This window comes from Chanodichthys erythropterus, chromosome 11 (assembly GCF_024489055.1).
Source record: "Chanodichthys erythropterus isolate Z2021 chromosome 11, ASM2448905v1, whole genome shotgun sequence".
Lineage (NCBI taxonomy): Eukaryota > Metazoa > Chordata > Actinopteri > Cypriniformes > Xenocyprididae > Chanodichthys > Chanodichthys erythropterus.
The window spans coordinates 4264698-4277513 of NC_090231.1; the positions used below are offsets into that span (position 1 = coordinate 4264698).

Here is a 12816-nt window from a genome sequence, read left to right on the forward strand (position 1 = left end):
TTTAATGGATATTTAATTATCCTCCGCTGAATTTGTCGTGTTGTTTTGAGGCATAGCACTCTGGACTCACACAGCGCGGGCTTCAGAAGATTGGTTCGCATCTGTCAGCATTCAGTTTATTACCGAAGTTTCTGCTAAATCATGAGAATGAAGCAAAAAAGTCCTAAATTATCCTCTCTGGCACTTTTTTAACTGAATGTTTCGGTTGAAGATGAAGTGTTGCAGTAGAGCAGTCTTTTATATAAGTTTGATAAGAAAGCACAAGTCAAATAAATGTATTTCTGTATATTGAAAGTAAAGTGTCCTGAATGCCTCCTTTACAATAATTCATAATTATTTGTTTATCCAAGGTCAACGTTGAATGCGTATAAGTACGTGAGGGCAGCCATAAGTAGGTGGCGATTGGGGAAATTTCACAAAAGTGAAAGAAGCATCTCAAAAATACTACACACATACACACACACACAATGCTTAATATATAATTAATATATAATATAAAATGCAAAAATATAAAAAAAAAAGAAATAAAAAAAAATGCAAAAATATAAACTAGAGCTGTTGAAGAAACTAGATTTTTTAAAAGTAAAATCAAGCTATATATTTATTATTATATTTCCTATTAACATTATGTATAACGAGAGAATAAGTATATTAAATAAGTACTATAATATATAATATAAATTGCTATTTTTTGTTATACCTAATAATAAATAAAATTATTTATATGTATATGTTAAAAAAAAAAAACTGTACTGTTTGAAAAGTTTTCTGCTTACCAAGGCTGCATTTATTTGATAAAAACAGTAATATTGTGAAATATTATTACAATTTAAAATAACTGTTTATATATTTGAATATATAGTAAAATGTAATTTATTTCTGTGATCAAAGCTGAATTTTCAGCATCATTACTCCAGTCTTCAGTGTCACATGATCCTTCAGAAATCATTCTAATATGATGATTTGCTGCTCTAGAAATATTCATCAATTAATTCTTCGATGAACAAAAAGTTCAGAAGAATAGCATTTATCTGAAATAGAAATCTTGTGCAACATTATAAATGTCTTTATCGTCACGTTTGATCAATTTAATGCATCCTTGCTGAGTAAAAAATCTCTTTAAAAAAAAAAAAAATAATCCTACTGACCCCAAACCTTTGAACAGTAGTATATAATGTTACAAAAGCCTTCTATTTTGAACTTTTGTATTCCAAGCGTAGTTGTGAAAATGGGTCTCTCATTACATGCTAATGATGGCAGCACTGTTCCTCTGTCCACCCAGAGAGAACCACAGTGAGATCGAGCGCCGCCGGCGTAACAAGATGACCCAGTACATCACAGAGCTGTCGGACATGGTGCCCACCTGCAGTGCTCTAGCGAGGAAGCCAGACAAGCTCACCATCCTGCGCATGGCCGTCTCACACATGAAGTCCATGAGGGGAACGGGGAACACGTCGACCGACGGCGCTTACAAACCCTCCTTCCTGACTGAACAGGTGACGTATGGTGAAGCTTTTGATAGACCTCAGAGGATCTCAACTGGGTTTGATCAGTTGCATTGAACACTCAACACAGGACAAAAGGTCTAAAATACAACATTAGCATTTATTAACCCTATAAAGCATGTTGGATCATATTTGATATGCACATTTGCTGAAAAAAACTGTTGTACACAATCTAATATGCCTTCTGTCATCTGACTGATGATAGTTTATATTTTTTAGCAAGTAAAAGACCTTTCAGTATAAATGTAAAAAACTTCAGCTCGTGATACACAATTTTTTTTAAAGTAAACCTTTTTATGTTGTTAGTAATATTTCAAGATGAACTCTTACTGGATTAAAGCAACTTATCGTCCATATATCATTCTTAGAAAAATCATGTTAAAATGTTAGTATGAAATATGATTATTAGGCTTTTGAGGAACGTTTATTTGTTCATCTCAATCATCATTGCATTGCAAGTGACATCTATATGTATTTTATGTAAGTATTCAGCTGCACTGTTATAAAGATCTCATTGATTTATATTACAAACTATCCGAATTTCATCTTTATGGCAATTATAAATAAAAAAAATAAGCACCAAATTGCATATTTTTGCTCAGTTTGGGAGTCTGAATAGGTGTTTTTCCTTCTCGAGATTGAGCTCCATATTATTACTTTATCATACTATATAAGCCATAAAAGCCTGATATATCAAATATACTTTACAACAAAAAACACACATGCAAACTTTTGTTTTAGATTTGGTCAAAAGATTCAATAAACTCTTACATTTAAAAAAAAAAAAATTTCATATGTCAGGCTGTACAGGGTTAATATTACCATGAACTGCATAGACCCAAATATATGCAAAATGTGCATCAAAACACAGTTTGAATAGGAAAATTCAGACATTAAGCTCGTTATTTTAGTTAATTAACTTCTAAATATGGATATTTTTCTTACAAAATCCCATCGCTTCGCTTCAGAGGGCCTTTATTAACCCATTGGAGCCGTATGAATTACTTTTATGATGGATGGATGTGCTTTTTTGGGCTTCAAAAGCCAGGATATTTATTATTATAACTCTGGTTGTGTTTGGAAAAAAATATATAAGAAGTCATATACACCTAGGATGACTTGAGGGTGAGTAAATCATGGGATAATTTTAATTTGTGGGTGAACTATCCCTTTTAAATAGCTTTTATAAATGTGCCTTAGAAAAACCATTACCATCTTGAGACAAAACAATGACGCTGATATTTTTTAAGAAATGTCAGTGCAAGTTGCTTTCATTTAGAACAGCTCAAACATGCATTTTAGTGTGGGACTATTGTCTGTGAAACTGGGCATATGTGTCTTGAAAGTCCTATAGATGTCATTTGAAACAATTTACTGTCACAGGAACTGAAGCACTTGATTCTGGAGGCAGCAGACGGCTTCTTGTTTGTGGTGGCGGCCGAGACGGGGCGTGTTATCTACGTGTCGGATTCTGTCACTCCCGTTCTGAACCAGCCGCAGTCCGAGTGGTTTGGCAGCACGCTCTTTGAGCAGGTCCATCCGGATGATGTGGACAAACTGAGGGAACAGCTGAGCACATCCGAGAATTCAATGACAGGTGAGAGACAGACACTGGTTACTGAAAGATTCTTGGGAACAGGAAATGACTGGCCTTGTCTAACTTCAGTGCTGTATTTCGACATGTCCAGAACACGACACTGCTGGACAATGACTACCATATGACTTGTGGTGTCAGACTCAGCAGTTTTTAATTAGCTGATCCAACACATTTCCATCTCAGTCTGGGTGAATTCCTGGCAGTTCATATTTTTGGTGCCTACGAAATATGCTGATGTGACATTTTTTATACTTTGACTTTTGATCAATTTAGTGCATCTTTGCTGAATAAAAGTACTCATTTCTTTAAAAAAGAGAAAAATCTTACTGAGCGAGCGCTTGTGAGTGTTTGAGTGTGTGCGAGTATGTGAATACTAGTGTATGAGCAAATGTGAGCGTTTAACTGTGAGTGTGCGAGAGTGTGAGTGCGAGAATGCTAGTGTGTGAGTGTGAGCGAGTGTGCACGTTTGAGTGTTTGAGTGTGAGTGTGCGAATGCTAGTGTGTGAGTGTGAGCGAGTGTGCACGTTTGAGTGTTTGAGTGTGCGAATGATAGTGTGTGAGCGAGTGTGCACGTTTGAGTATGAGTGAGCGAATGCTAGTGTGTGAGTGAGCGAGTGTGCACGTTTGAGTATGAGTGTGCGAATGATAGTGTGTGAGCGAGTGTGCACGTTTGAGTATGAGTGAGCGAATGCTAGTGTGTGAGTGAGCGAGTGTGCACGTTTGAGTATGAGTGAGCGAATGCTAGTGTGTGAGCGAGTGTGCACATTTGAGTGTTTGAGTGCGAGTGAGCGAGTGTGCACATTTGAGTGTTTGAGTATGAGTGTGCGAATGCTAGTGTGTGAGTGTGAGCGAGTGTGCACGTTTGAGTATGAGTGAGCGAATGCTAGTGTGTGAGTGTGAGCGAGTGTGCACGTTTGAGTATGAGTGAGCGAATGCTAGTGTGTGAGTGAGCGAGTGTGCACGTTTGAGTATGAGTGAGCGAATGCTAGTGTGTGAGCGAGTGTGCACATTTGAGTGTTTGAGTGTGAGTGTGCGAATGCTAGTGTGTGAGTGTGAGTGAGCGAGTGTGCACGTTTGAGTGTGAGTGAGCGAGTGTGCACATTTGAGTGTTTGAATGTGCTAGTGTGTGAGTGTGCTAGTGTGTGAGTGTGAGCGAGTGTGCACGTTTGAGTGTGAGTGAGCGAGTGTGCACATTTGAGTGTTTGAATGTGCTAGTGTGTGAGTGTGCTAGTGTGTGAGTGAGCGAGTGTGCACATTTGAGTGTTTGAATGTGCTAGTGTGTGAGTGTGCTAGTGTGTGAGTGAGCGAGTGTGCACATTTGAGTGTTTGAGTGTGAGTGTGCTAGTGTGTGAGTGTGCTAGTGTATGAGTGAGCAAGTGTGCACGTTTGAGTGTTTGAGTGTGAGTGTGCTAGTGTGTGAGTGTGCTAGTGTATGAGTGAGCAAGTGTGCACGTTTGAGTGTTTGAGTGTGAGTGTGCTAGTGTGTGAGTGTGCTAGTGTATGAGTGAGCAAGTGTGCACGTTTGAGTGTTTGAGTGTGAGTGTGCTAGTGTGTGAGTGTGCTAGTGTATGAGTGAGCAAGTGTGCACGTTTGAGTGTTTGAGTGTGAGTGAGCGAGTGCACATTTGAGTGTTTGAGTGTGAGTGTGCGAATGCTAGTGTGTGAGTGTGAGTGAGCGAGTGTGCACGTTTGAGTGTGTGAGTGTGAGCGAGTGTGCACGTTTGAGTGTGAGTGAGCGAATGCTAGTGTGTGAGCGAGTGTGCACGTTTGAGTGTTTGAGTGTGAGTGAGCAAGTGTGCACATTTGAGTGTTTGAGTGTGCTAGTGTGTGAGTGTGCTAGTGTGTGAGTGAGCGAGTGTGCACGTTTGAGTATGAGTGAGCGAATGCTAGTGTGTGAGCGAGTGTGCACATTTGAGTGTTTGAGTGTGAGTGAGCGAATGCTAGTGTGTGAGCGAGTGTGCACATTTGAGTGTTTGAGTGTGAGTGCGAATGCTAGTGTGTGAGTGTGAGCGAGTGTGCACGTTTGAGTGTGAGTGTGCGAATGCTAGTGTGTGAGCGAGTGTGCACATTTGAGTGTTTGAGTGTGAGTGAGCGAATGCTAGTGTGTGAGCGAGTGTGCACATTTGAGTGTTTGAGTGTGAGTGCGAATGCTAGTGTGTGAGTGTGAGCGAGTGTGCACGTTTGAGTGTGAGTGTGCGAATGCTAGTGTGTGAGTGTGAGTGAGTGTGCACGTTTGAGTGTGAGTGAGCGAGTGTGCACATTTGAGTGTTTGAATGTGCTAGTGTGTGAGTGTGCTAGTGTGTGAGTGAGCGAGTGTGCACGTTTGAGTGTGAGTGTGCGAATGCTAGTGTGTGAGTGTGAGCGAGTGTGCACGTTTGAGTGTGAGTGAGCGAATGCTAGTGTGTGAGCGAGTGTGCACATTTGAGTGTTTGAGTGTGCTAGTGTGTGAGTGTGCTAGTGTGTGAGTGAGCGAGTGTGCACGTTTGAGTATGAGTGAGCGAATGCTAGTGTGTGAGCGAGTGTGCACATTTGAGTGTTTGAGTGTGAGTGAGCGAATGCTAGTGTGTGAGCGAGTGTGCACATTTGAGTGTTTGAGTGTGCTAGTGTGTGAGTGAGCGAGTGTGCACGTTTGAGTGTTTGAGTGTGCTAGTGTGTGAGTGAGCGAGTGTGCACGTTTGAGTGTTTGAGTGTGAGTGTGCTAGTGTGTGAGTGCGAGAATGCTAATGTGTGAGTGTGAGCGAGTGTGCACATTTGAGTGTTTGAGTGTGCTAGTGTGTGAGTGAGCGAGTGTGCACGTTTGAGTGTTTGAGTGTGAGTGTGCTAGTGTGTGAGTGTGCTAGTGTATGAGTGAGCAAGTGTGCACGTTTGAGTGTTTGAGTGTGAGTGAGCGAGTGTGCACGTTTGAGTATGAGTGAGCGAATGCTAGTGTGAGTGTGAGCGAGTGTGCACGTTTGAGTGTGAGTGTGCGAATGCTAGTGTGTGAGTGTGAGCAAGTGTGCACGTGTGAGTGTGTCCGTGTGTGCGAGCGTGTGAGAGGAGTGCGCACGTGTGAGTGCGAGGGCGCGTGCGAGGGTGTGTGTGTGTGTGTGTGCGAGGTGTGAGTGAGAAGAGTGCACGAGTGTGTGCATGGGTGTGTGTGTGCGAATTAGAGGAGTGTGCACGTGAGTGTGCACGTGAGTGTGCACGTGAGTGTGCACGTGAGTGTGCACGTGAGTGTGCACGTGAGTGTGTGAGTGTACACGTGTACATACAGCCGGCAGTTTGTCGTGTACTACTCATACTCTGTAGGGCTTTTCACACTACACTTAACCCCGGGTTATCGTCATTCTAAACACCACTTTTAACCCTGGGTAAAGGAACATTTCACACTTGTAATTTAGAAGCAGGGTTAGCACCTCTTTTTTACCCAGGGTTATGAAACCCTGCTCCCGATCACCGCTTTTGCAGTGTTAACCCTGCATTGCGGTGCCAGACTAGTACAGTGTGAAACGATGCGGTGTTACAATGTTACAGCTAGATGCTAAGCAACAGAAAAACAATCACGTTCTCATATTTGCCTGCTTTGGACAGTCACGGAAACAATGGGCTTTGTATATAAACAGTAAAATCAGCATTTGAAAGGAAGAATGCTGACAGAAAACGTGACAATTTGAGTGAAAAAGAGACCGTTTCATTTTTACCTTTTTATAGCCTGAAATGTCCATTCAGTATAAACTCGATAGTACAGTCGGCAATACGAGGATGAGCAAAGCTAGAGCTATGCTGCGTTCATCCAATCAATGACACTGACACTGCGAATATGCAAATAAGAACGTTAACCCAGGGTTTAGGATTGTGCAATGTGAAACGTCAGCTTGTGAATACCCAGGATTAATTGGTAACACCGGGTAAATTATGAGTAATGTAAAACGTGAAGCAAGATAACACAGAATTCCGTTTAACCAGGGTTTAAAATGACCCAGGGTTAACTATGTCAAGTGTGAAAAGCCCATGTGTGTGTCATGATGCCTAGTTTTTATCTGCCTCAGATCAGTAAAGATTGGCCATATTGTAGTGGCTTATGATTTAAAGATCATAACAGGGTTGAGAATTCCCAGTGATGCTTGTGATGCTACACACACAAATAATGAAGTAAATTATAACTATTTGATTATTTTTGATGCAAGAATCATTTTAAGTGGACATCACAGAAAACGATATGGTGCCACACAACACGAGTGCTGAAGATGTCCTCTTTAATAGTTCTCTGCAGGGAACATTCAGACGCCTCATTAGTATTTGAGGCGAGAGCGAGTCCGCGGTAACTTTAATCAGCTGTGAGATTTTCAAACAAACCGCTGCTTGTTTATGAATATTCCCATTCAAAGTTCAAACAAACAGTTGAAATTGAGCTAATGAACTCTGTATGAGAACATAGTTGCAAAAAGTTTGCTTATTATTTTAAGATTTTTTTTTTTTTTTTTTTTTTTGGAAAATAAAGCAAGTGTTTAACAGAATCCTAAAGTGAGTTGAGTGCCAAAGGATTCATACATTTATGATAGACATTCAAGACTTAAAATGTGTTGAGGTCAACGGAGGATCGTATACAGATGTTGTGCTGTAATGTTGAAGTACAGATGGTTTATTTGTGTTTCAGTTTCATCACAGAGGTCAGGACTTTGACTTGGCCCTTTCAGATGTGAAAATCACTCATGTTCAATATAATAGTCAGGTTGAATGACCCATAGTCTTTTTTTAGTGAATGTAATCATAGACAGATGCTGTCAAGTTTCCTGGAAGAATTACACATGCTTTGCAGTTCCAGTGAAGTTTTTGTGTTGGAATCCCCTGATTTATATAGCTTTGTTTGTCCTCCAGAAACTTTTGTTTCATTTGTGAATTATTCATGCAAGATCCTTTGGAAGTTTGTTTCTGTCACCAATTAAAAAACAAAATGGTAATTGTGACTTTTTATCTCACAATTCTTTTTTTTTTTTAAATTTTTATTATTATTATTATTATTATTTTTTTTTTTAATCACAATTTGGACTTTTTCCTGTGAATTGCTTGTTTGCATCTTGCAATTTGGATGTTATAACTCACAATTCTGAGTTTATATCTTATAGTTTTGACTTTATTTCTCAAAAATAGTCACAATTACCTTTTTATTTAGTTTATTCTGTCATGTAAACAAGTTTCCATAAGATCCTGACGATCTTTACTGAACTTTGACGCAGAGCAGCATTTTTTTTTCTATTATAGCACCTATTTAGTTGGCTGTGATTGAAATGGACCGTTTTTATTGGAGTGTCCCAAATGATTGTTGTTATTAAATGAAGATCCGATAACATTTCTGGGGAAGATGCATAGATATTCACACATTTAGATATTTGTTTTCATTCTTCCTCCTCAGTGAAGTTTGAACCATTTCCCATATATTCAAGCGCACTGTCAGCATGTGGCTGCGGGAGTGATGGAAAAAGTGCAGGGTCTTTTTATTAAACGCAAACTCAAAATAACAGACATACTAGAAAAACTCAAACAGAACAACCAAACAGTATCCAACGAGAACAGACAATGAACCGGAAGAAACAAAGAGCTTAAATACGCAACAAAACCAGTTAACGAAATGAAAGACAGGTGCAACTGATGATCAAATCAACTAGAAACCATAGAAATGAACTGAAAACTAGAGCACACAACTTAAACCTACACAAAAACATACACAAACACAAGGAGTTGTATAATGTCAAGTTCATTCACAGGCAAATAGGGTTTCTGATTGGGCGGCCGGACTCTTTCTGTTGATTACAGAGGCTAGTGTTGGTGTGATTTCTCAAGGCACTTTTTTTCAGTGATATCTGTCAGATATATATATATATATATATATATATATATATATATATATATATATATATATATATATATATATATATATATATATATTTACAACACAGATATATTCTTATTGAATCAAGCACATGTGCTCTAATTCTCTAAATAAATTAAACTTGCCCACATTAAATGTCACTCTGTGTTTCTCCACTAGAGGGCGCTAGACACATGCCGCAAACACAGTCTCTCTTCTGCTTTGTGGACACCTTTCTTTGTGGGTTTTTTGAGTAAACCACAAGATGAATTATTCTCCTCAGATACAGAAAAAAAACATTTTTTAACTGTGAGCAATCTTTCTATCTCATCTTCATTGAAATGCGGCTGAATATTTTGAGGGAGTCATGTAATTTCAAACACATATTCTGTGAGAGATTCCTCTGAGCATCAGATATGCAATGGCAAGGTTATTGTAGTGTTGCCTTTTTGGCTTTTATTTTTAATAGTATTTTCAGGTTTAAATTTCAGATTAGATTCTTTTAGTCTCTCCATTCACCTTTTATATCAAGGACACATTTTTATTTTAAATGCATAGACCTTAATAATTTGGTAGATGCTGTTATCCAAAGGGATTTGCATTGCATTCAAGGTGTGCATCTAATCAGTTCATGCATTCCCTGATTGTATATATTTTTTTTCTACTAGTCTTGTAGTTAATCAATAAGAAATAATATATATTATTTTTTAATAAATGTTTTATATATATATATATATATATATATATATTTTTTTTTTTATTAATATAATAAAATTATTATTGTAGTTAATAAGAAATAATAAATTATAAATTATATTTTTTAAATTTCTATTATGTTTTTATTTCAGATTCAGTTTTTGTAATTAACCAATAAATAATATTTTTAAATAAATTTATATATATATATATATATATATATATATATATATATATATATATATATATATATATATATATATATAATTAAATATTTAATTTGAATTAATATATATATATATATATATATATATATATATATATATATATATATTAATTCAAATTAAATATTTAATTATATTATACTTATATAATTACTATTTAATAACATATGAACATATAATTGGAACTATAAATGGACTGCATTGAATTGTGGGATACAGTTTTCTCCCAGAGTGTGCTGCTTTGTTTGTTGTATACTCCGAATTTTGTAGTAGTTCTTCCAGGTATTCCATGCATACAGAAAATGTGCATATAATAACTGCAGAAAATGTATGTTTTAAACATAGTTTTACATTTTAAAATTAGCTTTTAGTTTTAATTAGCTTTTAGAAGCATGCAGCGACTGTATAATTTAATTATAGCGATGGCTGGAGTGATGCAGTGTGGTCTCGGTCTCTCACAGCCCTTTTGTCCTTCTTGTCTAATTTCCTTTTATTAAAAAGTTTCAGTGATCCGTAAGAGAATATTCTACGTAATAAACCGTCTTTACAGTCAGACTAGGTGCGAGCAGGGCATTGTCACAGTTCATTATGTCAACTGCTCATGAGATGATGATTATTTTGAGAGGACCGGTCGCTGATGTGACCTGGACCACATCTAAATGAGACGCAGGGTCAAAGTGCCTACTGTTCCTCACCACAGTAATATGAGCGCTGTCACAACTCGGGGGATTCACTTTATATGCTAAGAGGCATCTGTATTCATCTCTGTATGATTTTAGTGGTGTAATTGTATTCAGCATGTCTGGCTTCCAGCGGTTTGGCTGTGACACGAAACACCCCAAGCTGTTTGTCTGTAATATCAAAATTATCTATTTAGTGGGAGCCAAAAATCTGAGATCACATTGAATAGCTGAGATTTCTTTCATTTTAACATGTAAATGGGTCATTTCAGAAACTTCCCCAGCTTAAATTTGTGATTTTGTTAATATTTTCTCTGTAGAAAGACAAACATTAATAGTGATGAAAGCCAAAATATTAAATGTCACAAATGTATATTTACTGAGCAATCCATTGTTTTGTAGACGGGGGTCAAAATGAACATTTTAAACTGAGATTTGGAGGGGTGTAAAAACGACTTTAGAAAGATGGCAGCATCATTATTTTATTTTTACACAGAGATTGGTCTATTAGTAAAATCTGTTGACTTTAGCAATCTTTGTTTCATTATATGCCAACAGTGACAGTTCAAAAATGTCAAAAAGCACTACTTTTGTTTTTTGCCTCAACTTTGAATGCCTGTAACTCAATAAGTATAAAAGAGATCTTAAAATCCTTCTAGATTCTGGTTCATAACAAACTTTGCTTTTGGTAGCTTCATTTTAAAGTCCCTCAATGGATCAATCCCAGAAATATGGAGATCTTAATGCGGCTCCATGAGTAAATTGTACACATTTTCAGTGGTCAGAAACCAAATTTGGGTCATTTTGCACAAAGCTGATACTTTTTTTCTTTTAAAGAGGAATATCTGAAGATCAAGTAATGTTGAAACTAGAAATATATCTTGTGTAATTGCATAAAACACACCTGTCTGAGTACCATAAATACTCATTTTCCAAAGTTTGCATGCATGTAACTCTAGAAGTATTCATGATATCTTAATATCCTTCTAGATTCTCACTCTTAATAAACTTTTCTTTTGAAATCTTAATTTTCAAGGCCTTATATAGTTCAGTCCCATAGATATGGGGATTTCAAAGCAGCTCCATGATCAAATTGTTGAATTTTACCCATTTTCAGTGATCAAAAACCAAATGTGGATCACTTTGCACATGGCTGATTTTTTTTGACCACTGAAAATGTGTACAATTAACCAATTTACTCATGGAATCACATTAAGATCTTTAAGAACCAGAATCCTTTAATACTTCTTGAGTTACAGGCATGCAAACTTGAGGCAAAAAAAAAACACAAGAAGTGCTTTTTGACATTTTTGAACTGTCACTGTTGGCATATAATGAAACAAAGATTGCTAAAGTCTAAAGATTTTACTAATAAACCCACCAATCTGTTTTATAATAAAATATTGATGCTACCATCTCTCTAAAGTCATTTTTTCACCCCTCTAAACTGGCTCCAAATCTCAGAAATTTACAAAACTCTACAAAACAGTGGATTACTCCGTAAATATTCATCTGTGATATTTAATATTTTGGCTTTCATCACTATTTAAGTGCCTCTAAACCTTTTGAATGGTATTTTGTAATTGGTGTCATTTTTGTTGGTGATCTCTATACATCACACAAAATTGTCTCCAGAAAAGGGTTGTAAGGAATTTTCTTTCCCATCAAAGAAACTTGCAAGTTTAGAAGGAATTCCGTTCTTGCAGAAGGTCCAGATAAAATATTGCAGTTAAAATATGTCTTGATGAGGTTTTGATAACCTCATATGTTTTAGTGATAAAGCGATCAAATGAAGCGGCCAAGGGAGATATTTTCCATGTCTCCTCAAACTCTCCACTAATGTGTTCTCTGTGCTGGAATGTTAAGGGTTGGCTCTGCATACATAATTGATTAAGAGTGATTTGGGGTGTGTGTGTGTGTGTGTGTGTGTGTGTGTGTGTGTGTTTTCCCCTGAAGTGGGAAATGGTGGCTAGAGACATCAGCGAGATCTTACACACCATCCATCAGACCACACAACACACCTGTGTGCAACAACACGATCTGTTCTTGTCTCATATACATATTCATATAAACATGGAAACCTGCATACGTAATGCATCAAAATAGTGTTCTTTATGCATTGTGATTTTTATATACAACACACATGTTTCGTAAAATGCATTTTAAAGAGTGTTCTGAATTGCAAAACATAATATAATATAAATAACACATGAGACATCAGAATAAGTGTTGATCTCAATGCATTATACTCTTTAAAGCTGTTACTG

General features: G+C 37.1%; 2 protein-coding genes across 10 annotated transcripts in view; one reads left to right on the top strand and one right to left on the bottom strand.

Moving 5' to 3' along the window:
• The window catches only part of LOC137030653 (cortexin domain-containing 1 protein), a 61364-nt gene that overhangs the window by 42149 nt on the left and 6399 nt on the right, over nucleotides 1–12816 (bottom strand). The window lies entirely within an intron of this gene.
• Nucleotides 1–12816, top strand: part of arnt2 (aryl-hydrocarbon receptor nuclear translocator 2) — a 108379-nt gene that overhangs the window by 17571 nt on the left and 77992 nt on the right. For all 9 annotated transcript variants that reach the window (XM_067401069.1, XM_067401070.1, XM_067401074.1 and 6 more), the window contains 2 exons: nucleotides 1283–1496; nucleotides 2889–3102. In XM_067401069.1, coding sequence (XP_067257170.1) covers nucleotides 1283–1496; nucleotides 2889–3102 — 428 coding nt within the window. The remainder of the gene's footprint in view (nucleotides 1–1282; nucleotides 1497–2888; nucleotides 3103–12816) is intronic.